This window comes from Muscardinus avellanarius (assembly GCF_963383645.1).
Source record: "Muscardinus avellanarius genome assembly, chromosome: 19".
NCBI classification, from domain to species: domain Eukaryota; kingdom Metazoa; phylum Chordata; class Mammalia; order Rodentia; family Gliridae; genus Muscardinus; species Muscardinus avellanarius.
In genome coordinates this window covers 4,347,287-4,374,270 of record NC_137805.1, presented here as the reverse complement: position 1 = coordinate 4,374,270, position 26,984 = coordinate 4,347,287, and the positions used below count along the sequence as shown (strand labels likewise).

The following is a 26,984-nucleotide window of genomic DNA, read 5'->3' as shown; positions in this document are numbered from 1 at the left end:
TTCTTTGAAGTCTTAGGTTTAACAATTCAAAATGTGAACTTTGAAGTCTAGTACATATACCATAGCTGTTAGTTTTAAAATAAACATGTTTTTAATTATTCACCATTATTTATTTTCCCTTGATGCCTTTAAATAAATTTGCTCAGGAAGTTGCAGCAGCATATTTATCATACAGTACAGTATTTTCTCAAAATCTTTTTGAGACTGAGGTTGAAATTTCTTGATATTGCCAGTGTACTTTTACGGAAGGCATATAGCACAGTGACGAAGAAGTAGAGAACTTTGCTACCATATCATCCAAGTTTAAGTTCTGGTTTCCTCCCCAAAACAGTTTTGTAATGCTGAAATACCTCATTTATTTGGAGGCTATTTTAACTTAGCTAAGCTGGAAAAAGTGGTTAGGACATTATAGAATAGAGTTAGCTTATTATATACCATTATGGGAAATAACACTCAAAGATAAGGGGAGAAAGTCTCACTTGAATGGTGACTCTTTTAACCAATTCTACTTACCTTATTTGCCCAATTAATCAGAATCTTACATTAACTCTATCCAACCTATTTACCTATGTCCATGGAGCACCAAATGCATGCAGCTAGAGGGATATTCTTCAGTACACATGCGAACTCTGTTTCCATCCCTTGTATGCTTACAAAAAAGTCAGAAGTACTTGTTCCCAAATTTGTTTTTACCAATTTAGCTGTTATTTTAATTATGTAATTTAATTAAATAATAAAAAGAATATATGAATGTGTCTATGTAAATTCATTAAAGTACTATGAAAAATTTGAAAATGGAGAGTTGCTAAAAATTATCTAATTTAACTGTAGGTGAGGCATCTTTAAATGACTGGGGGAGAAGTCTGCAAAAATATAGAAGCATTCTGCACAAAATTGTTCCATATGTCTTTAGTTCCTCATTCCATGTGAGGAGGGAAATGAGGAAACCAGAGATGGGAAAGCATAGATGATGCAGTTTGGGTGTGGCTTAAACTAGAAATGCCAATCAGTAGAACTATGCCAAATAAAAGATAGGTCATAGCTCACTGTGGTGGTGCACGCCTAGAGTCCCAGCACTTGAGAGGCTCAGGAGGATCGCAGGTTCACAGCTAGTCTCAGCAGCTTAGCAAGGCTCTCAGCAGCTTAGCAAGACCTTGTTTCTAAGTAAAAAATAAAATAGACGGTGGGATGCCCCTGGATTCAATTCCCAGCAGTACAAAATAAAAAAATTAAATAAATGATTCAATGTATGTGATTTAGATTTAAAATAAAATTAGATAAGGACATATTTTTAGAATACCATTATAATACCATTATTATTTTGCCAGAAAAAATTCCCTTTACATTTAAATATAGCAAAATAGTAAAACAGAAATAATAGTAAAATAGGAATTCATATATATAGAAAAGAGAAAGCTTTCATGCACTAAACAATGTTGAAAATGATTTTTATTTTATTTTATTTTATTTTATTTATTTTTTAATTTTTGGTGGCACTTTCCGGGCTACACTCCCAACCCTATTTTATACATTTTATTTGGAAACAGGGTCTCTTAAGCCAGCGAGGCTGGCTTTGAACTGCACGACACTCCTGTCTCTGCCTCCCAAGCGCGGGGATTACAGGAGTACGCCACCACGCCCGGCTAAATTTTTTAATTGTACACCAATTAAATTCTGTATACACATTCTGTGGAGACATTATATTTTCTAGAACATTCTTACATGCAGAGAAATCTAACAACTAAGCATATTGTTAGGAAGAATTTTAGACTGCTAGACTAGAAAAAACAGGTACTACATTGTATTTCACTCACATAATTGTGTGTGTGTGTGTGTGTGTGTGTGTGTGTGTGTGTGTGTGTGTGTTACTAAGGATTGAACCCAGAGGTATTCTACCTCCTAGCTACACTCCCAGCCCTAACTTATTTTACTTAAAAAAATTATTTTTTGAAATAGGGTTTGCTAAGTTGCTAAGTCTGGCTGCAAATCTTCGATCCTCCTGTCTCAGTTCCCCAGATACTGGGATTACAAGAATGGGCCACCACGATCAACTTACTCATAATTTCAAATTTCAAATATTGTTTTCACCATGAGACATGATTATCAACCTTGCATATTATCATTAGTACAAATTCTGATCTAAGAGGGGGCAGAAGCTGATAGAATATAAGGCTTTTATGTGCATGTGTAATTATGACTGATATCTTAAGATTTCTTAGTAAGCAGCTCTAAAATTTGAATTTTGATTACCTAAAGTCACTTTAAATTTTTCTGTCAGAGGGTACTCTACTTACAGTGATTTTTATTTCTTTTCAAGAAATCTTTATTCTGAATTTCTTTCATTTTTAATTTCCGTTGCTTCCTCTTTCCTAAGATATATTCTCTTTTATTGATTAGTTTACTTGATTTTCTTCCACCCGATATATGTGATAAAAGTTGTTTGACTTTGTTCACCGATACCTACAAAGAAAAGGTTTTTTGTTCATTTGTTATTTTGAAAAATGAAACAAGAAAGTAAAAAATTCATCTATTTTTGGAAAAAGTACATGCTTAATTACTCTGATTTTTGCGTTTTTCAAGCCAAAATAACACATGGCTCACTTCACTTTAGGAATCCATATATTTTATGAATAAAAACTTTTTAAACCTATTACATTGTCGTTTGAACTGCAGAGTTAAACCTGAAAAGCTCAATATTATAAATAAAATAGTAGGAGAATTTGACCAATATGCTCTTCTACTGCTAAGTTGTCATGGTAATATCAATTGTGTGAGTTTAAACAATGAAGCTGCTGATATTGCCTTACACATTACAACAAATTTACAATGAATTGTGTGTATTAAAAACTGTAAAAATATTTTCCTGTTTTCCAGAAGTTATATAATTAATCTATTTTAATTAGGGTGATGAGTTTGGAGTTGTATTTGAGTAGTGGTAAATAGTGCCAATTTTAAGAAAGAAAATTAAAAAGCCTTATGAGGTAGATATTCATGATATACATATATTTTCAGGATAAGTTATGTTAGAAAGTTAAAGATGTTTGCCAATCAGTGCTTCTAAGAGGAGTCAAGGTTTTCTGTTTCCCTTTTTCTTCTCTTTTTTTTTTAATTTCAGTGTCACAATGTAAACTTCCTCTTTCTAAGACCACATTCTGAAATGCTTAAACCCTTTCTATGTGGTCACAACAGAGCAGTGATCAGGGGCCAGAACATGCAGAGATATGTAGCCAAGTAAAAATTTCATTTAAAAGCAGCTTGATTGAGACAATTCACAAAACATAAGTTAAGTAATTTAAAGTATGCAATTTAATGGTTTGGGGAATATTCACAGATATTACAGTCAATTTTAGAACACTTTTATTACCTCAAAAAGAAACCACAAGTCCTTTGGCCATCACCCTTCTTATTCCCCCATGTTTTGTATCCTCATTCTAAGCAATCACTAATCATGTGCTTTCTCAATAGATTTCCCTATTGTGGACTTTCATATGAATGGAATCACACTGTTTGTCTTTTCTTTCTTCTTTCCTTTCTTTTATCAGCTTTTTTTTCATTTAGGGTGATATCTTTCTTTTTTTTATTTAAGATGCTGTTTTCAAAGTTAATCCATGTATCAGCACTGTACTCCCTTTTATGGCAAAATAACATTGCTTATGTAGATAATTTTACTTATTCATTCATCCACTTGAGTTGTTCCCACCTTTTGGCTACTATGAGTAGTGCTGCTATAAACATCATGTACAAGTTTCTAAGTAGACATATAAAGGCTTTGAGTGTGATTCTTCTCATTGTATGGACAGGTTCAGCAAATAAAAATATAGAAATACAGAAGTTCAGTTCAATTTGAACTTCAAATAGGCAAAATTTTTAAAAATATGTCCCAAATATGGCATGTCAACAAATAAAAACACAATTTATAATGTCTCATAATCAAGACAGGTGTTCAGGTCAATGGCAGCTCTTCTGTCATTCAAGGTCCTAGGCGGATAGAGGCTGCACCAGTTTCAACATGTGAATTACGCTGGGTGTGGTGGCGCACGCTTGGAATCCCTGCGCTTGGGAGGCAGAGACAGGAGGAATCGCACAGGTTCGAAGCCAGCCGCGCGTGCTGGCTTAGGAGACCCTGTTTCCAAATAAAAATGTAAAAATAGGTCTGGGAGTGTAGCCCGGAGGTAGAAGGGCTTCCAGGAACCCCAGTACCACCAAAAAAAAAAAAAAAAAAAAAAAAAAAAAAAAAAGATGTGAATTACAGAAGGCAGAAAGAGTACAGAAAGGTTTTTTGTTGTTGTTGTTTTGTTTTGTTTCATTCATTTGTTTTGTCGTCATCTCTTTCTCCTTCTCCTTCTCCTTCTTCTTCTTTTGCTGTACAGGGGATGGAACCCAGGGGAATTCTACCTCCAAGCTACACCCACAGTCCTGTTTTTTATTATTTTGAAACAGGTTCTCACTGAGTTGCAAAGGACCTCACTAAGTAGCTGGGGCTGTACATGAACGGTGATTCTCCTGTCTCAGCCTCCCACATGCTGGGATTACAAGCGTGTGCCACCATGCCAGGCTTGTTTTTTCTTTTTGATAGATCAGACCTGGAGGTAGTACATCATGCATTCAGCCACCTTCCATTAGTCACAGGACCCCACCTAACTTTAAGGGAGAGGTTGGGAAACAATCTATCCAGGCATCATCAAAGAGAACATGAATTTTGATGAGTTTCATTAATTCTCTAGTGTAAAAGAATTATCATATGTTGTTATTAAAAGAATAACATTTAATTTTTCAACTTAAAAATAAGTAGAATCTAAGTTGAGCGCAGCAGTACAAGCTTGGCAAATACATGGGACTGTCTGACATCTCTACATCCTTTTTCTATACTGAAGTCAGTGTTTTTCTCTGACTTTCCACAGTGTCCAAAAATTTATAGTTTAGTAACAAATATTTACTGAGCATCTGTTTCAGGCCCTGTTATAAGGTCTGGATGAAATGTCTCTGCCCTCATGAAGCTGATTTTTTGACAAGGAAGATAATAGTAAACTGATCAAATGAGGCTTTTAAAGAAAGACTAAGGAGATGAAGGATGAAAGTGCTATTTGACATAGGAAGAGCAATTGAAAAGGCCTGCTGCAGGAGCACAGGTGTGTGAGAAGACAGCGCAGCAGCAGCTGGTTGAGTAAAGGGGAAGAGTGCTCAGCAAGAAGGCAGAGAGGCAGCTCTGAGGACAGGCTCGGGATTGTAAGTGGTGCTCTATGTGGATGGGAGACCTTTGAGGATTCTGAGCAGAGGAGTGATAGTGACTAGATGGCTGGGTTTAATTCAAAAGGATCACTTTGGCTGCTGTGCAGAGAATATTTTATGTTGTAGAAAGGTTGAGAAAAAAAAGAGGCCAATTTAAATAAGTCAGGTAAGAATTGGTGCTGATGGTGAGGTAAGAAGATAATAGAGGGGGAAGTAGTAATGGTGGTTGGTTTTTGAATATATTGCAGAAGTATTGCTGGCACGATTTTCTGATAAAGAATTCTTAGAGTACATTCCAGTTCTTTTTTTTTTTTTTTTTTTTGGTGGTACTGGGGTTCCTGGAAGCCCTTCTACCTCCGGGCTACACTCCCAGACCTATTTTTACATTTTTATTTGGAAACAGGGTCTCTTAACCCAGCGCGCGCGGCTGGCTTCGAACCTGTGCTATCCTCCCGTCTCTGCCTCCTAAGTGTGGGGATTACAAGCGTGCACCACCACGCCCGGCTTACATTACAGTTCTTAAACAGCAAACTGTTTAAGAAGGTCTGTAGACCTTCAAAGCCCATTCAACCAGAGGTTGAAGCAATGTTGCCATAGTCTCTTATCCCTTTGCTTACCCTCCTGCCACTTCACTCCTATCTCCTCAAGACTCAGGTGGGATAAATTTCCCTCAAGCATCCCTTTGAATAAATATCTTGCCAAATGTAGAAGCTCTAGGTCCTCAGTAACTACAGGAGAAACTCAGAATCTTTGGCATAAAAACTAAGATTCTTCTCAGTCTGTCCTAAAAAATGTCATGGTAACCTTATTTCTTACTACTCCAACACCTACAAGAACATCTGAAACAGCTACATTCCTCTACTCACTGTTCCCCAAATAGTATAGATTCTTTCCTACTTCCTTGCCCCTGTTTGCATGGTTTTCATTACCTCTTCTTACCTATTATACCAAATGCTATTCCTGTGCAAAAGTCCATGTTATAGTGAGAATACAGGCATATAGAATGTCCTCTGAGGAGCTCCTGTATTAATGTTCAGAGTTGAGGTAGTGAAGTCATGAGGGTTGTAATTTCATCAGTGAATGACTCCGTGGTAATGAATTTACTGGGCAGTAAACTAGGCAGGTGGGGTGTGACTGGAGGAATTGGGTCACTGGGGGTATGGCCTTAGGGACTGCACTCTTGCCTTTGAATCTCCTTGCTTGTTTGCTCTCTTTTGTTTCTGGCCTCCATGATGTGAAACCAGAGTCCTTGCTCTCTCCCACACTCTGCTTCCTGATGCAATTTGCACTGAGCTCTGCAGACCCCAGCCTCACAGGGACTGAAACCAAAATTTCCAAAAAATAAACAAAAAAAAAAAAAAAAAAAACTGTGAGCAAATAAATCATCCCTCCCCTAAGTTTTTTTGTTTTGTTTTGTTTTATGGGTTTTTTGGTTGGTTTGTTTGTTTGTTTTTGGTGGTACTGGGGTTCCTAGAAGCCCTTCTACTTCCTGGGCTACACTCCCAGACCTATTTTTTTTTTTGGTGGTACTGGGGTTCCTGGAAGCCCGTCTATCTCCGGGCTATACTCCCAGACCTATTTTATTTTTGGAAACAGGGTCTCCTAAGCCAGCGCGTGTGGCTGGCTTTGATCCTGCGCGATCCTCCTGTCTCCGCCTCCCAAGCACGGGGATTACAAGCGTGCGTCACCACGCCCGGCCCCTCCCCTAAATTGTGTTGTCAGTTTTTTGGATTCTATCAGTGAGAATGCTGACCAAGACAGCCCAGCTCAAGGTCCTTCTCTCCAAGTCCCTCTTTCAACTCGTGGTTTCTTTCCTTCTTGGTTATCAAAAGCTCTAAAACAACATTATTTTATATCACATATCTCATGCTTTATTTATTCAATTCATTATAGACACTTTAAAAACTTTCTGTGTATATCTTTTAGAGTGCCTTGAGTAGAGGAGAACCTAATCAAAGTGTGGATTTCTTTATTTGGGAGGATTTCTTTTCTTTTTCTGTGATACTGGGAATCAAACTCCAGGACATTCTTTCTCTGAGCTACACTCTAAGCTCTACTTTATTTTTATTTTGAAACAGGGTTTCACTAAGTGGCAGAGGGCTAAGTTGCAGAGGCTGACCGTGAAACTGTGATCCTCCTGTCTTCCCACCACACTCAGCTTTTGTTTTCTTAAAGCACAGGAGGGTCTTTCACAAGAAAAACTGAAAGACCAATGAACTTTGAAGAGATAGGCTAGAATGCATCTTGCTGCATATTTATTTATTTATTTATTTATTTATTTATTTATGTATTGAAATACTGAGGATTAAACCCAGGGGAATTCTACTTTCCAGCTACACCCCCAGCCCGAGTTTTTATTCTTTATTTTGAAACAGGTTCTCACTAAGTGGCAGAGGGCCTCACTAAGTAGCTGAGGCTGGCTGCGAACCCTCGATCCTCCTGTCACAGCTTCCCAAGTTCTGGGATTACAAGTATGTACCACCATGTTCCATTCTTGCTGCACATTTAACAATACTTTCTTTGTGGCTAAATTGTGTTTTTTTGGTGTTGCTGCTGTTTGCCTGGGGGCATTTCTAAAATAGGATCCAGACCTTATTATGGTTTGCCTAAAACCAAAACACATAAAAACTAAACACACAAAAACAGCATTAACATGCGGAAAAGCTTCTAGTTTAGAGTCAGTCTAAGGCTAGAAATTTGACATAAGAGTTTATAAATTGTTTAGTCTGGATGATAATTAACATTGTATTCTAAATATAACACAATTTTACTTTTTAGACACAAGAAACTCGAGTATTCCTAACATATAACAAATATCCTATTCAGAATCTTCCATCCTAATCGTTCTTACCTTAAAAAAAGTTATAAATTTTAAAAATTTACTTATATTCTCCTCATAGGATTAGCTATTCACCACTTCTTCACTGTCTGTGATCACATTAATTAACCCATCTGTGATTAAGTTTACTCCTTTGTAAAATGGAGGTTATACTATTGCTTATCTCATTGAGTTGTGAGAATCAAATAAGTTAATACATGTGAATAGCTTTATATATAGTAAAAAATAAATATTAGCTATTATTACAATATTGACTGTTTGTTTTATGTGTCAATAAATGTATTTCTGTTTCAGATTTTAAGTTACTAGGACTTAGATCCTCTGGATTTAATTTGCTCTGTTCCTCGGTGAACTAAGATGTCCTGAGCCTGGGAAATTAGTAAACATTATTTTAATTTTTGAAATAGTAAGCATTATTTGTTTTTATTTTTAGAAATCTTTTAAGCAGAATATCTAAATCATTTTTACTAGTAGAAAATACTTACAAGCCATAAATTTTTTGAACTAACTTTATTCAAAGGCTCTGAATAGTAATTCTAGCATATTCTAGGCTCCTGTTGCTGCCTGGATTGTACCAGATGCTGAAAATGTTAGCCCTGACCCACACTTTAATAGAATTTCATAATAACAGCATGACAAATGGAAAAGGGACTTTAATGGCCTCCTCTAATAGCTTTGGGAGGAAGCAAATATAAAATAATCAAGTAACAAAGAAACCTTTAACAGCTATAGGAAAGCATTGATTAATTCATCAACACATTCAGGTTAGATACTCACTAGGAACTGAAGAAACAGTGACAAATACGGCAGAAGTATTTTCTGATCTTATAGAGTTAGCATGTTTCTGTGAGAAGACAGACAATAACCAGTAAACTGGTAAATGATCAAGTTAGTATCAGACATGCTAGAGAGGGACTAAAGCAAGGAGAAGTAAAGGGTGAGATGCAGGGAGAAGAGGGCCTGGTTATGGCCAATTTAGATTGGGTGCCCAATAAGAGCGTTACTGAAGAGGTGACATTGCAACCAATAATTTAATGACAATAAAAGCCATACTGCATAGATACGGAGGCAAAGCATATCTGGGCAGAAGGAATAGTAAGAACCAATGTCCTAATGTAATGTGGAAACATAGTTGTTCCAAAATGCAAATAAGGCCCAAGTGGTTGAAGAAGTGTGAGCTAAGGAGAGAATTATAAAAGAAAGGTAATAGGTCATGTCATATAGAGGCAGAGTGAGGAGCTGGTATCTTATTCAGAGCAAAAGAGGAAGCTACTGGAGAGTTTTAAGTGACGTGCTCTGATTTACATTTTAGAAGAAAAGACCATTCTGGTTGACTTGTGAGGAACAGACTGCACAGCATTAAGAGTGGGAGCAGAACAGTTGGAGACTATTGCTGTCAACTACTAGGTGAGGGATAATATGACTCAGCTGAGTGCAGAAGCAGTGGAGACAAATTTAGCCTATGCTTTAGAAGTAGCCAGATAGGAACTGGACTGGACATAGGGATAAGAGACATGACAAAGTCAAAAGGAACTTCTTGGTCTTTGGCTAGACTGAGTATATGGAGATCCCAGTTACAGGGATGGAGAAAAATGGGGGCAGAGGAGAATTTTGGAGGAAATCAAAGTCTTCTCCCACCCATACCTGTATCTATATTATCTCCAAATTATGCAGCTATAGATATTATGCAGCTATATATAGAAAACAGAATGTATTTGTCTAAGAAACAGAATGTATTTATCTAAGAGTAGAGTAAGAGTGAGTCATGTTTGATATTGATTACAAATTGTGCATCATTCTTTATAAATGATGATTAGGGCAGAAGTTGAAGAACTGGAAAGTGAAGATCTTTTGTCTGCCAATGACTTCCTTTTTCTAAGAGCTCAATGATCAAAGACATTTCTTGCTTTACTTACTGTCTATAACCCTTTATCTTTCCTAGCACACATCCCTCCAAATACACATTATTTCTTGGCTCTGTGAAATACACTTAATTCTATTTAAAAACTTATCTGGAGAAACAGCAAATGAAAAATCAGTGCTTATTAAGGTCACCAGTGAGGCCTACCTAGATGGCAAACCAAGGGTAGATTGTCACCTCCACATCGGTTTCTTGTCTAAGTGGATGAACAAGATGCCACAAGAAAGTGATGTGAGATTGCCAGCAGTGGCAGAGAGTTTACCACGCCTGCAACAGCTCTAGATAAATGCATAAAACAACGACAAGTAAAACTGGGACCCCTAAAGGAGAAATCCCAGCACTGCACCCCCAGGGACCTTCGCAGCTTTGATAGTCTCCCTGGGTCTGAGATTTTGCAGTCCAACCCAGTGAAGGAGTGGCAGTGGCAGAGATATCACACCCTATTCACAGCTCCTCATGGAAAAACACCCAGCCTGGCACCCCCACAGTCTCACGCAGCCTTGATTAACTCCCTGGGTCTGAGATTTTGTGATGCAACCCAGTAAAGAAGTAGTGGTGAATGAGAAGATTACCACAAACTCGAGGTCCAGAGCACCCTGAGTGAAGTTGTGGTGACCTGGGTAAGAACCTAGAGAAAGCACAAACTTCTGAAATCATGAGAAGGAGGAAAAACAATAGAGAAATGAACACCCACAAACCCACAATATCAGAACCTGATAACACAGAAATTCAGAGATCTCCAGAAGATCAAATCATGAATATAACTGTAGAAATAATACAGGACCACCAGGCATGGTGGTCCAGGTTTATAATCCCAGCGCTTGGGAGGCTGAGACAGGAGGATTGCACAGGTTCAAAGCCAGCTTCAGCTACTTAGTGAGGCTCTCAGCAACTTAGTGAGACCCTGTTTCCAAATAAAATATAAAATAGGTCTGGGAGCATAGCCTGGAGATAGAAAGCCTCTGGGTTCCACCCCCAGTACCACCAAAAAAAAAAAAAAGATATATAGGACTTTGAAAAGGATTTGGAGAGAGTCTAAAAGAAATAAAGGATGTAATCATTGAAGTAAATGCATCAGTTTAAACTATAAACAGTTGAGTAGACCACACAGAGAATAGAATCTCACTCCTAGAAGATGATCACTCCAAAAATGAACACATAATTTATAACTTTGAAAAAAATCAGAAAACAGGTATTTGACACTGAAGAAATATGGGCCCATTTTAAGAGAGCTAACCTAAGAATAATTGGAATAGAGGAGGGAAAAGAAGGTGAAACCAAAGGGATCAATAATCTCTTCAGGAAATTAATAGCAGAAAATTTTTCAAACATAGAGCAAGAGGTTGATACACAGGTCCAGAAAACTTATAGAACTCCCTTTAGACAGGATCAGAGAAGAGGTTCCCCATGCCACATAATTGTCAAAATGACCAATGTAGAAGCCAAGCAGAGAATCTTAAAGGCAACAAAAACAAAATGCCAAGTGACATTCAGAGATAAACCATTAGAATCCCTTCAGACTTCCCAAACCAAGTCATGAAAGCCAGAATGGCTTGGAGTAACATATTCCAAACTGTGAAAGAAAACAACTTCTAGCCCAAAATTTCCTACCCAGCAAAACTATCTATCAAATTAGATGGGGAAATAAGAAGCTTCCATGACAAACTGAAGGAATTTATGTCTTCAAAACCAGCACTAAAGAAAATACTCAAGGAGATTAACTGCAAAGAAGAAATAGGTAATACATGCCAGAACCAAAGAAACAAGATTTCCCATCCAGCAGACAGCTAAGCAAAGAAGAATAAACATTATCTCAAATGAAATAAAATCTTAATATGTTAGGAATTAAAAGTTATCTCTCTATAATCACACTGAATGTAAATGGCCTCAACTCCCCAATAAAAAGACATAAAGTGGCAAAATGGATTAGAAACCAGAATCCATCCATCTGCTGCTTACAAGAAACACAACTTACAAGAAAAGATAGTAACAAACTCAAGGGAAGGTCTGGAGCAAGATAATTCATGCTAACAGAACTCGAAGGCAAGCAGGAGTAGGAATTATGGTATCAGACAAGTTAGACTTAAAACCCAAACTTATTAGAAGAACGATGAACATCATATTTTACTGGTAAAAGGAACAATCCAGCAAGAGGAAATAATAATCAACATATATGCCCCAAACATAGGTGCAGCTACTTTCATAAATTAAACTCTTTGTGACATGAAGTCACACGTAAATCCCAATACAATAATACTGGGAGACTTCAACATACCTCTCACAACATTAGACTGATTGATCTTCCAGACAAAAGGTCAGTAAAGAAGCCTCAGAGCTAAGGAACGCCATTAATCAAATGGACCTGTTGGACACATATATAATATTTCACCCAACAACAGTGGAGTTTACATTTTTCTCAACTGCTCACAAAAACGTCTTCAAAATAGATCACATCCTGGGACACAAAATGAGCACTAGCAAATTCAGAAAATGTTTCATACTTCCCTGTGTCTTTCCAGACTATAATGGAATGAAACTAGAAATCAACTATAAAAAGACCCAGAGAAACAACATAAACATGTGGAGACTGAATACCACACTTCTGAATGAAAAATGAGTCATAGAAGATGTAAGAGGTGAAATCAAATTTCTAGAAACAAATGAAAATAAAGATACAACATATCAAAACCTCTGAGACATTTTGAAGGTAGTATTAAGATGAAAATTTATAGCACTGAGTGCTCACATAAGAAAAACAGAAAATATTCAAATAACCTAATGACACACATCCCTTGAAAAACAGGAACAATCTAACCCCAAATCCATTAGAAGACAGGAAATTATTAAAATTAGAGCAGAAATGAATGGAGTAAAGAATAAAAAGACCAATACAGAAAAACAACAAAACCAAAAGCTGGTTTCTCAAAAAAATTAACAAGATACATAAACCACTAGCCAACCTAACTAAAAAAAAAAGAGAGAGAATCAACCCAAATTGTGAAGATAAGAGATGAAAAAGGAGTCATTACTACTGACAGTGTAGAAATCCAGAGGATTATCAGAAACCACTTTGAAAAACTATACTTCAACAAAATGGAAATCTGGAGGAAACTGACAACTTTCTAGATAACTACAACCTTCCTAAACTGAGTCAAGAAGATATAGAAAATTTAAACCAACCAATAGCAATCAAAGAGATTGAAGCAGCAATAAAAAGCTTACCATCAAAGAAAAGCTCAGGACCAGATGGTTTTCCAAGTGAATTCTATAAAACCTTTATAGAAGAGTTAACCATAATACTCCTCAAACTATTTCATGAAATAGAAAAAAACGGGACTCTCCCAAATACATTCTATGATGCCAACATCACACTAATGCCAAAACCAAATAAAGACTGTTCAAGGAAGGAAAACTACAGACCTATATCTTTGATGAACTTGTATGCAAAAATACTAAACAAAATACTAGCAACATGCATTCAAAACCACATTAAAAAAATCATACATCATGACCCGATAGGGTTCATGCCAGGGATACAAGGCTGGTTCAACATACTAAAGTAAATCCATGTAATTCATCATATAAACAGAATCAGAGACAAAAATCACATGATCATTTCAATAGATGCTGAAAAAGCATTTGATAAAATCCAACATCCATTTATGATAAAAACACTGCACAGAACTGGAATAGAAGGAACATATCTCAACATCATAAAGGCAATCTATAATAAACTCACCGCCAACATCATATTAAATGGAGAAAAACTTCAAGAATTCCCCCTAAAAACAGGAACAAGACAAGGATTTCCATTATCATCTCTTCTCTCCGATACAGTACTAGAGACTCTAGCCAGAGCAATAAGGCAAGAAAAGAAAATCAAAGGAGTACAAATAGGAAAAGAAGAACTCAAACTTTCACTATTTGCAGATGACATGATACTATATTTAAAAAACCCAACAACCTCAACCAATATGCTTATAGAATTGATCAACAAATTCAGTGTCTGGATACAAAATCAATCTTAAAAAATCAGAAGCTTTTCTGTATACCAACCATAAATCTATTGAAAAAGAAATTCAGAAAACACCTCGACTCAGGATCGCCCACAAAAAAATAAAATACTTAGGAATAAACTTAACCAAGGATGTAAAAGATTCTACAAAGAAAATTATAAAACATTGAAAAAAGAAATCAACGAGGATCTTAGAATATGGAAAAATCTTCCATGTTCATGGATAGGCAGAATAAATATCATTAAAATGGCCATCCTTCCAAAAGTGATCTACGGATTCAACACAATGCCCATTACACTACCAAGATCATTCCTCACAGACATAGAAAAATCTGTCCTTAAATTTATTTGGAATAACAAAAAGCCCAGAATAGCCAAAGTAGTTCTCAGCAACAAAAAACATGGAGGAGGAACACAATGCCTGACTTTAAACTATACTACAAAGCCATTGTAATAAAAACAACATGTCACTGGCAAAAAAAAAAAAAAAAAAAAAAAAAAAAAAACACCAGACACATAGATAATTGAACAAATAGAAGACCCAGAAACAAGTCCACACACTTTCAGCCAATTGATTTTTTTTACAAAGGGGCCAAAAACATACACTGGAAGAAAGATAGCCTGTTCATCAAATGGTATTGGCAAAACTGATTAACCATATGCAGAAAACTGGAAATTAATCCCACTTTCTTTGACCCTGCACAAGAGTCAATTCAAGATGGATCAAAGACTTGGAAATCAAACCAGAGACCTTGAAGCTCCTTGAAGAGGGCATAGGTCCAACACTGCAACACACAGGCACAGATAAACACTTTCTCAACAAGACCCCAAGGCACAACAAATTAAAAGGTGAATTAATACATGGGATTGCATGAAACTGAAGAGCTTCTGTTTAGCAAAGAAAACTGTCAAGAACTTTAACTGAAAGTCAACAGAATGGGAGAAGATTTTTGCCATCTACACCTCCAATAGAGGACTAATATCTAGAACATACATAGAACTCAAGAAACTCAACACTAAAAAACAAATAATCCGATAAAAATGGGCAAGTGAACTAAATAGATATTTCATAAAAGAAGAAATTCAAATGGCCAATAAATGCATGAAGAAATGCTCAACATCATTGGCAATCAGAGAGATGCAAATCAAAACTACCCTGAGATTTCACCTAACTCTAATTAGAAAGGCCATCATTCAAAACACAAACAACAACAGATGCTGGCGAGGATGTGGAGAAGTGGAAACTCTAATACATTGTTGGTGGGATTGCAAATTAGTGCAACCACTTTGGAAAACAGTATGGAGAATCCTCAGAAGAATGGTAATAAATCTACCACTTGATCGAGCAATACCACTTCTGGGTATCTACCCAAAAGATAGGAAACCAAACTACCAAACTAATGCATGTGTATCTATGTTCATAGCTGCACAATTCACCATTGCCAAACTATGGAACCAGCTAAGATGTCCATCAACAGATGAATGGATTATAAAACTGTGGGATATGTACACAATGAAATTTTGCTCAGCCACTAAAAAAAATTATATCATTTTCAGGGAAATGGATGGAACTGGAGGACATCATGCTAAGTGAGATTAGTCAGTCACAAAAAAAATAAGAAATTGGATGCTTTCTCTATGTGAAAGCTAAGGAGAAATGGGTCATAGGAGGAACTCTAGATGAAAAAAGAAATCCTATAGAGGAATAAACAAGACAACCTAAATGATAGGATGGGAGGGGAGAAGAAGGAAATTTTCTAGAACACAAAATGTACTTAAACATATCGAGGTAAACCACTAAGCCAAGCAAAGGAAGGAGGGATGTGGAGGGAATGGGGTGTGAATTGGGTAGGGGCTAAATGGGTGTTGTATACATGTACATCCACACAAGTTTTCTTTTACCCCAATATGATGTATGAATATAATGCACCAATAAAAATAAATAATATGATGTATGAATATAATGCACCAATAAAAATAAATAAATTAAAAATAAAGACAGTGATGTGACAGAGAACACAGGCTGTTTTCCTACTCCGTGCAGGTTTAGACTTTATATATTATATTTAAGCCACTGTATTTCCAAAGAGTATGAACACTAGTGCCCCGGGCATCATTAGAGAAAAGCCATTTATTGTGAAAGCCAGAGGAAGAAAAAAAGAAAGAAAGGGAAAGGGGGGAGAGAGAGAAAGGGAGAGAGATAGAGAGAGACAGAGAGAGAGAAGAAGAGGGAGGAGAAGGAGAATGAAGAGGGAGAGAGGGGGAGGAAGAGAAAAGAGAGAAAGAAAAACAGGAAGGAAGGTAAAATGACATTTTCTATAAGACAAGTGGGTTTCCCTAGGTCATTGATTTTCAAAATATGGTCCCTGGAACAACACCAGAAGCACACAGAAGTCTGTAAGAAATACAAATTCTTGGCTCCACCTCAGTTCTAACGAATCAGAAACTCTGGGGTTGAAGCCCAGAAATTGTGTTTGAGCAAGTCTTCCAGGTAAGTCTGATGGATGCTGAAGTTTAAGATTCCCTGCCCAAGGTAAAAATGGAGGAAGGTAGTTAGCAAATAAATAATATGAAAAGTTTGTATCACTCATTGCACAATGAAGATATTTGTACATACAACAAAGCCAGTGCTTTTTGAAGTAGGTTTTCACTTAGGAATTTAAAGTATGTCAGATGACTAGATCTGTAGACCGAAAATAAATGCCTACCGTATGTTTTGAGGCGGGGGAGAGGTACTGTCAATTTTGAAATTTAAAATCTCTCTGCTTTAGTAGTTTCTTTTTTCTTTAAATAATATTTTATTGGCCGGGCGTGGTGGCGCACGCTTGTAATCCCCGCACTTGGGAGGCGGAGATAGGAGGATCGCGCAGATTCGAAGCCAGCCTTGCTGGTTTAAGAGACCCTGTTTCCAAATAAAATATAAAGGAAATAGGTCTGGAAGTGTAGCCCGGAGGTAGAAGAGTTTCCAGGAACCCCAGTACCACCAAAAAAAAAAATAAATAAAATAAAATTTATCTATGATATGCTTAAGTTTAAGCAAAGATGAGCCAGGCATGGTGGCTTACACTTGTAATCCTTGCATTTGGAAGGTTGAGACAGGAGAATCCGGGCTTGCAGTCAGCCTCAGCTACTTAGTGAGGCCCTTTGCAACTCAGTAAGATCCTGTTTCAAAATAAGGGATTAAAAAAAAAAAAAAAAAGGCCTGGAAATGTAGCTCTGAGGTAGAATGCCCCTGGGGTCCACTCCCAGTACAGAAAAAAAAAAAAAAAAAAGTAAGCAAATGCTTTTGGTAATGGTTTTAGTGATTTTCATTTTTCTAGATTATTTTCAATTAAGAATAGAAAACAATCTTAGGCGACATTGTGCTAATATGTATAAGAGTTAAAAAACAAACATAGTAGATGCAATAAATATTTCTTAATTAAAGGAACAGTTATCCTTTATAGAGAATAAATAACTGAAGTAATTGATAATTACTTTATTGTCTATTTACACATCTACCTTCTAATATCTCCAAATAGCAGTGGTAGACAGGTATCCAAGGATAACTGTGAAATGTAAGAAATAATGAAGAAGCAAGAAAAAAGAGAAAACGATGTGTGATACTAATAACACAGTGCCAATGTAAACCCCTAATGAATGCATCATGTTATAATGGTAGCTTTCTATAAATTCATAGGCTATAAAGAACTGACACGTAATGAAGTCTGCATTTATACTTTGCATTTACATTTAAGAAATATAAAATTACAGTTAAATATACAACCATATTACATATTCACTGTATAGTGAATAAATGGATTATCAAAACCCCAGAAACATAATTTTAAATTAATTGCAGTACCTCTCTTTTTTTTTATTTTGCGGGTCTGGGGATGCAACAGAGGCATTCGATCTCCAAGCTACACCCCCTGCCCTATATTTTATTCTTTATTTTGAAACTGGGTCTCACTGAGTTGCAGAGGGTCTCACTAAGTTGCTGAGGCTGTCCGTGAACCGCGATCCTCTGGTAGTACCTCCCTTTTAACATTTACTAGAGCTACTGGCAGTTTTTATTCATTCCCAGATACAAGTAATGCTAAATAGTGTATAAATATTAATAGGAATTATTGATACCAATTATTTCATTCGGCAATATTTATCAGGCAGATTAAATTTTAGCGATTAATCGAGAGATAGTTATATCTCTGGTGAAAGTGAAAGATTCGTGGAGCAATGTGAAAGATACCCGTGGTCATCAGAAACTTGAATACTTGACATTTTAATTTGACACAAAAAACCACAGTGCATTGCAATCATAAAGGAGAGAAGGATGTGCTTATTGGAGGCAAGACGTATTAAGTAATGAAAGTGAGAGGCTAAGGTTTATGAATATTGAAATCTCCAAGCACAAAGGAGCAGGAAAGGAAAGACCGGACGCTTCCTTTCTTATTTCCTGTCATATTACTTCCAATGAGAAGGCCTCTAAGGAGGGAGAAAGATACACACACACCCATCCTGGGCCAATGAAAGCCCTTGATATACACACACACCCATCCTGGGCCAATGAAAGCCCTTGATACACACACACACACACACACACACACACACACACACACACCCATCCTGGGCCAATGAGAGCCCTTGATATACACACACACCCATCCTGGGCCAATGAAAGCCCTTGATATACACACACACCCATCCTGGGCCAATGAAAGCCCTTGAGAGGGCTGCAGGGGAAGTCCTCCGGAAACAGCGAGGGTTCTGTTAAAATGAAAGTAAAAGTAACATTTGGAGAAGTAGGACCCCCACAGTAGGTGATGAGAAAGAAAATAAGTATCACAGGGGATGAGAATCCACACACTTTATAACCTGGTCTTTGATAGATGGTGGTATTTTGAATTAAATCTGTTACTATTGTATCTACCACATGCAAGTACTACATTACACTATAAAAGATAAAGACACTTTTACATCAGAAGCTCACGATCAAGTTTAAGCAGTATCAAACAAAGGTTCCATAAAGCTTAAAACAACACTTAGAACCTTTGAAAATTCTAAATTTTCTTCACTGCAGTGGTATATAATAGGCATTGTGTTGTGTAAGTGAATATACTGAAAATTCGTAATACTAAAAATCTGTTAAATTTTAATGGGCTTGACTATTCTAATTTGCAAAATGTGGATCATAACTAACCACTAATTATCCTTCACAAAGATGTTGAGAGAAATGAATAGTATATACGAAGGGGTTTTATGAAGTTTAAAATGTTGCATAACTATAAGGACATGATTCTGAATATATTGACATAAATTATGGTACCAGAATTTGCTTTTGAAAAAAGTGTAATTAATAGACCAAGATGTTAATCCTAAAATACAAAGACTATGTCTACTTGAGTGCCACCAAGAAGTAATTGAGCAACTCTCAACGAAACCGTTCAGTGCCAAAAGGAAGGCTACTTCTTCCTTGCTTTCAGAGCTTTCATTGCTGCTCTTCGTGGTGTCTCAGTGGCCCGAGGTCATGCACTTGAATGGCTTCCTTAGAGAGCCTCGGTTATTCCCTTACAGTACACATTAACTACCAGAGGGTTATTATCTCTGTTATCATGATAATCCTTTAATACTGAGGGAAATAATGTACAGAACTAGTGAAGATATTAGCTCCTTAAAGAACAAAAATACTGTTATCATATTTTGTGTTATTTATTTATTTTTGTGGTACTGGGTATTGAATCCAGGAGCATCCTACCTCCATTTTATTTTTATTTATATACCTCCAGCCCTATTTTATTTTTATTTTTAAACAGGGTCTCATCATTAGGTTTATGAGACTGTCACTACATGCTGAGACTGTCCTCGAACCTGCAATCCTCCTGTCTCAGCCTCCCAAGTACTGGGATTAAAAGCATGTGCCACCATATTCTGGCGTGTGTGTGTGTGTGTGTGTGCGTGCGTGTGTGTGTGTGTGTGTGTGTGTGTGTGTGTGTGTGTGTGTGTACATTTTAAAAAGTGTATGGTAGTACACTCCTGTAATTTCAGCACTTGGGAGGCTGAGACAAGAGGATCACAGGTTTGAGGCCAGCACACAGTAACTTAGCAAGACATTGTTAAATAAAAATAAAAAGATAAAAAGGGCTGGGAGTGTAGCAAAGAGATAGAATTCCCCTAAATTCAGTACTCAGTAACACACATACACACACATGCACACACACACGCATGCACACATTCACACACTAAGGGATGGTGAAGTAGATGACATTAAAATCTTTTCATTTAAATTATAATGTGAATGGTAATTATTATGAAAGATAACCAGGACTGTTTATATCTACAATGGTAGTAGAGAAAGGGAAAGAATATTTTCAACCAGACAGTACCCTTTTCGGGTTTCTTTCTTCTGGCTGTGGTAGAGCTCATATATAAAGGCATTTTGCATTAGGGTCATCGGTCCTTTCACTTGGGCACTCTGTGCTCTAGGAGTTTGGTGCCTAAGAAGTTTTTTTAAAAAAGATACTCCAGTGCCAGGAGTGGTGGCACACGCTTGTAATCCCAGCGCTTGGGAGGCTGAGACAGGAGGATCGCACAGGTTCGAAGCCAGCCTCAGCTACTTAGTGAGGCTTTCAGCAACTTAGTGAGACCCTGTTTCCAAATAAAATGGAAAATAGGTTTGGGAATGTAGCCCAAAGGTAAAAAGCCTCTGGGTTCCATCCATAGCACCACAAAAAAAAAAAAAAAAAAAAAAAGATACTCCAGCCAGGCATGGTGGCTCACACTTGTAATCCCAGCATTCAGGAGGCTGAGACCTGAGGATTGCGATTCGCGGACAGCCTCAGCTACTTAGTGAGGCCCTCTGCGACTCAGTGAGACCCGGTTTCAAAATAAAGAATAAAAAATAGGGTAGGGGGTGTAGCTCGGAGGTCAAATGCCCCTGGGTTCCACCCCCAGACCCGCAAAAAAAAGATATTCCAAAGAATTGGTTGAAAATATAAAGTCTACAAATAGGCTATCTTGACACATTTCTCCCTTATGTTTGACACAAAAGTAGTACTTTGCTCACTTCCAATATTCTGAGATCTCTTACATTTGTGTGTGTGTGTGTGTGTGTGTGTGTGTGTGTGTGTGCCTACCAAGGCTCTACATGGGGATAGTGAGTGCCTTCCCCATATTTAGTCTACTAGGCACATCTATGAATGCTGGACATTAAGAAGACATTATGGGTCTGAGCAGCACCAGTCTTGGTCTCAACAGGTAATGGGATCCCCGAGGGAGACTTCAAGTGTTATTGGGCAGACCCTGTATATCACAAGATAACAAGAGCCCATAAGAGAAATCAAGATGGCCATAATGAAACTGCTGTCCTTCCCATATCCACCTGTTCAAAGACAAACTCAAGTTTAGGCAAAGCTCATTTTTACTTCTGATGGTAGTAATTCCCCTGCTTAATTATGGCATGTGGTACTTATATTGACAGGAGAAGAGCTAAGTTTGAAGGGGGCATGGTGGCACACATCTGTAATACCAGTACTTGGGAGACTGAGACAGGAAGATACAGGTTCAAGGACAGCCTCAGCAACATAGCAAGACTCAGCAATCTGGCAAGACCTTATTTCAAAATAAATAAATAAATAAATAAATAAATAAATAAATAAATGAACAAATAAAAAGTTAAAAGGGGGTAGAGGTATAGCTTAGAAATAGAATGTCTCTGGGTTCAACCCCCAGTAAAACACACACACACACACACACACACACACACACACACACATGCACGCACGCGTTAGCAAAGAGACACATTTAATTTATATAAATATTTTTCACATTTTATTTCTTCCATTTGTAGTTATTATTTATTTGTTAGCTGAATAAAAGTTTATTCAGTATATACATGTACAGGTATTGTTCTGGTTTCTGGGTATAACTGTACTAAAACCAGACAAAAATATCTGATCTCATAGTTTTTATTATAGTAGGGGAGAGTGGCCACACACATAATAAAACACTGTGTTTTATTATGCGATAATTCTAAGAGAAAAATACAGCAGGGAAGGGAAGTAGAAGATGTTGTGATAGGGTTTGCAACTTTAGATGGAGTGATTGCGAATTAAGTGTCCAGGGAAGGACTCTGAAAGGATGACATTTAAACAAAGACCTATGGGGGATGAGGAGAGAGCCATCGGGATATCTGGATACAGTGGCGTTGCAATCAGAGAAAAGAAAGTGTGCACATCCCCAGGGTATCCGAACACCAGCACAGAGCCTACTGTGTCTAGAATACAGTAGGGAAGACAGTAGTAGAGGATATCAGAACGAAAAAAAGACCCACAAAGACCAACCAATAAGACACTGTAATGACTTTATTTTTACCGTATGTGAGACTGGAAATTGCTACAGGGTTTCAAATAAAGCAGTAAGTTGAAATGTCTTATATTTATGGAATTATACTAGTAATAAATATAAGCCGTTATATTTATGAAATTAAAGCTGGGTTGAGAATAGGCTGAAATTCCCAACGTCCAACGTATCAGAAGACATCATGAAATTAATAAAGTTTAACAGGCATCTGTAGCTCTATTACCATGACTTAAGAGAAGGCTCAGGCCTGAGAATAGTCTTATCCTCTTACAATACTTAGAAATGTTTATTGAATAAATTAGTGAATAAATAATAACGACAGAAGCAGTAATAATAATAATAATAATAATAATAATAATAATAATTTTCTTTTTTCTTTATTTTTTACTTTTTTTTGGTGGTACTGGGGATGGAACCCCAGGGCCTTCTACCTCTGGGCTACATTCCCAGACCTATTTTATATTTTATTTGGAAACAGAGTCTCTTACGCCAGCTGAGGCTGGCTTCGAACCTGCACGATCCTCCTGTCTCAGCCTCCCAAGTGTGGGGATTATAAGCGTGCGCCACCACGCCCGGCTATAATTTTTTACTTTTTTAATAATAATTTCTGTTCAAGAAATCCTGAACATGCTGAATAAATTCTAACATTGCCTGTGGTCTAAATTTTCTATTGAAAAAAATATAATGATTTAACAGAATATTTACCTGTGTGGTGACATTTGTTTCTTTTTGTCTTTTATGATGTTTTCCTGCTTCAGTATCTATAATATACAAAATATTTTATAAAGTTTGAAGACATTTTTAAAAATTTCACTAAGTGGTTTCTTGTTAAAACTTACTAGAAAACTTTTAGAACTCGCTTCGTAATAGCTGAAAATAATTTCCATTCAGAGTTGCTAATAATATGTTAAAATAATTTCTTCAATGATATTTATTTCTTTTTGTGGTACTGGGGTGTCACGTCCCTAAGGCTCCGACCTGCAGAGCCCCAGGAAAGAAGACATAAACGCCGAGTCTGCTGATGATGCTTCTTCTTTAATGATTCCTCCTCCCCCCTAATGCGTACAGCAGGCAAATATATATCAGTCTCATAACCCCTCCCTCATCACTGCACCAACCCCAAGCTTCCCACAGCTAGGGCATGTGCATTTCTAACCCTCTCATAGGCGGGCTGGTGGTAGCACGAGGCGCTGCGTCACTGATCATCCGTAGGGCGCCTGATAGGGCTCACTGCGCAGGCTCAGGGCACCGCTAGCCTCGTGAGCCTCGTGACTTGGCAACATGCCTAGGCGCCATCTTGAGCCACCGCCCCATCCCGGTTTAGCCAAGCAGGCCCCGACACTGGGGGTGGTACCCAGGGGCATTTTCCCTCTCAGCTACACCCCCGGCCCTATTTTCTTTTGAAATAGGGTCTCACTGAGTTGCAAAGGGCCTCACTAAGTAGTAGCTGAGGCTGTCCATGTTTATAAAGATAAAACTGGTAACCAGAGATAATCTGAATATTTTAATCAAGCATTCTGAAATTGAGTGAAAGGAATCTTCAAATAATAGAAAGGAGTCTACAAATAATAGAGCTAATTACAATAGTGGAAAGCTTTCTGAGCTAGAATTTTAATAAAATGCACCTATGTGCCATCTAATAACAGAAACATTAAAACATACAAGATAAAATGTAATTTTTATATTCTTACAGACTCATTCATAGGGAGACTAAAATAAAACCGAATGACAAAGTAATCTGAGACATATAGACTAGTATAATTACATTAGTCTTTGAAATTTAAGAAAATAATTTCAAAGTGTGTGTGTGTGTGTGTGTGTGTGTGTGTGTGTGTGCGCGCGCGCACGCACGCACTGGGGATTGAGCCCAAAAATATTCTACCTCTGAGCCATATCCCGGTCCTATTTTATTTTATTTTTTATTATGAAACAGGTTCTAACTAAGTTGTGGAGGGCCTCACTAACTTGGTCAGGCTGGCCTCAAACCTTCAATCCTCCTGTCTCAGCCTCGCAAGTACTGGGGTTGCAGGCATGTACCATCACACTTGGCTTCAATGAATTTTTGATAAATGAATTTTTAATAAATATATTCATGAAGAATATATGTATATAATAGTACACAGATATTGCTATATTTCATTGTTGTATAGTGCTTGAAACTTCTTTGCTTTTGTATTCAGAAAAATAAATCTTTGAAAACTAGACATGACCAGGTAATACAACATGGTGTGTCAGCCTTGCTGTGGTAGAAAGATGAATACTTTTCAATTACTATAAACAATTTGATGCTTTATAAAAATTATTCTACATATTTTATAAAGCAAAACATGCATGATGTAATATATTCACATTTTCAGAATAAAGAAGTCGACTCAGGAAATACAGGGTATTCAAAATTTTGTATTTCTCAAATATCATGAGATTTTACTTTAACAACTGGGTCATAAATTATCTTCTCTTATCTCTAAGATTGTATTTATTAATTTGGTATGTTTTATTCTTTTCCTCATTGATAAGCTTTATTTTTTAAATTTTTTCCTAGTCTAAACCATTAAAATAAATGTCTTGAAATTGGAAATTGTATTTGTGTGTGTGTGTGTGTGTGTGTGTGTGTGTGTGTGTGTGTGTGTGTGTGTGTCTGGGGATGGAACCCAGAGGCATTTGACCTCCGAGCTACACCCCCTGCCCAATTTTTTATTCTTTATTTTGAAACAGGGTCTCACTGAGCTTCAGAAGGCCTCACTAAATAGCTGAGGCTGTCCGCAGACCGCGATCCTCTGGTCTCAGCCTCCTAAATGCTGGGATTACAGGCGTGAGCCACCATGCCCAGCTTGTATTTTGTAATTGACACGATATACGTGTGCATGTGCGTGTGTGTGTGTGTGTGTGTGTGTGTGTGTGTGTGTGTGTCTGTTAAGTAAGATGTTATGTTTTGGTCTTGGTAGCAGCTTTAAAACAGTTCTATGTGCTATTTACTTTGGGAGTGAGACTTCATAGAAATTGGTCCCAGGTTATTTGCTATTTAGTTCTCTGTAAATTTAGACAAATTCTAAATTAAAAATTTAGAAAATTCTAAATTAAAATTCAATAACTGCATGGTGACCGATGTATTAATAAAGCATGTCAAATGCTTTTAAAGAATACACATCATTGATGTAATTATGTGTATAAGGATTGTGCCTTAGGTTCAGGATATGAAATAAAATATACTAGAATAAAGATATTACAAAAAAAACTTTCTCTATCCCAAGTTTTTCAAGTGATCATTTTGGGGCTATCAATACTTATTACTGGAGGCAAAATAGCATTATGGTCCACTGTGTAGGCTTTAAGTCAAAGAGGCTCATATTCTAGTCCTGATGTGTATCTGTATCATTAATTTTCTTTGATACCAAATGAGATTACCGATATATTTAGCACAGTTCTTAATACATATTCAGTGCTTCATACATCTTAGCTACATAGTAATAAAATACTTATTTAAAAAATTTAAGATTCCTTCAAGATAACATAAATTAATAGTTTAAAAGGACTATGGCAAATAAGGCATTATTAGAGACTTCATATATTATTAGAATTTATGCTTTGTATATAATATGCACTCTCAATTAAAGCTTTTTATTCAAAGAAAATTACTTAGCCTAATTAAATTTGTGTTTTAGAAATCATACATGATGACCGTTATTATAGTCATGGTAAATGTCTAGTGATTTATTTTATATTTATTTATTTATTTATTTATTTATTTATTTATTTTAGTGGTACTGGGGGTGGAACCCAGAGGCTTTCTACCTCCGGGCTATACTCCCAGACCTTTTTTATATTTTATTTGGAAACAGGGTCTCACTAACTAGCTGGAAGCCTCACTGAGTAGCTGAGGCTGGCTTTGAACTCGTGTGATCCTCCTGTCTCAGCCTCCCAAGCGTGGGGATTACAAGCGTGCGCCACCACGCCCGGCTGTCTAGTGATTTTTAAACTCCATTATCGCAACTAGAAAAAATTTAACTGAGAAAAACCAATATGGTTCAGTAGATTTCCATTATCTTTCCCAGAGTACACAGAATAAAATTAGAGCTAGTATCCAATGAATGTACAGACATAGAATAAAAAGCACAAAATGTCATGTGTATTTAACTAAGAGAATAAAATTATGCTATACACTGGACCAGAAAATCAAACTGTCATTGGTCAAAAAGTAACATAAGCCGGGCGTGGTGGCGCACGCTTGTAATCCCCGCTATTGGGAGGCGGAGACAGGAAGATTGCGCAGGTTCGAAGCCAGCCATGCTGGCGTAAGAGACCCTGTTTCAAAAATATAAAATAGGTCTGGGAGTGTAGCCCGGAGGTAGAAGGGCTTCCAGGAACCCCAGCACCACCACCAAAAAAAAAAAAAAAGTAACATAAAAATTACACAGCTAAAAGCAATTATCAAAAGTAGGATAAGAGCCGGGTGTGGTGGCGCACATTTGTAATCCCAATATCTGGGAAGTTGAGACAAGAGGATTGCAGGTTCTCAATCAGCCTCATATCCTTAGTGTGTGGTACTGGGGATTAACCCAGAGGCATTTTACCTCTGAGCTACACCTCCAACACTTTTGTTATACTTTATTTTTTGAAATAGGGCCTCCCAAGTATTGGGATCA

The 26,984-nt window shown here is 37.1% G+C and overlaps 1 protein-coding gene across 2 annotated transcripts in view; it reads right to left on the bottom strand.

The window, feature by feature from the left end:
* Positions 1–26,984, bottom strand: part of SEL1L2 (SEL1L2 adaptor subunit of SYVN1 ubiquitin ligase) — a gene marked incomplete at both ends in the record, with an annotated part of 138,672 nt that overhangs the window by 86,822 nt on the left and 24,866 nt on the right. For both annotated transcript variants that reach the window (XM_080716068.1, XM_080716069.1), the window contains 2 exons: positions 2,295–2,460; positions 23,047–23,102. In XM_080716068.1, coding sequence (XP_080572194.1) covers positions 2,295–2,460; positions 23,047–23,102 — 222 coding nt within the window. The remainder of the gene's footprint in view (positions 1–2,294; positions 2,461–23,046; positions 23,103–26,984) is intronic.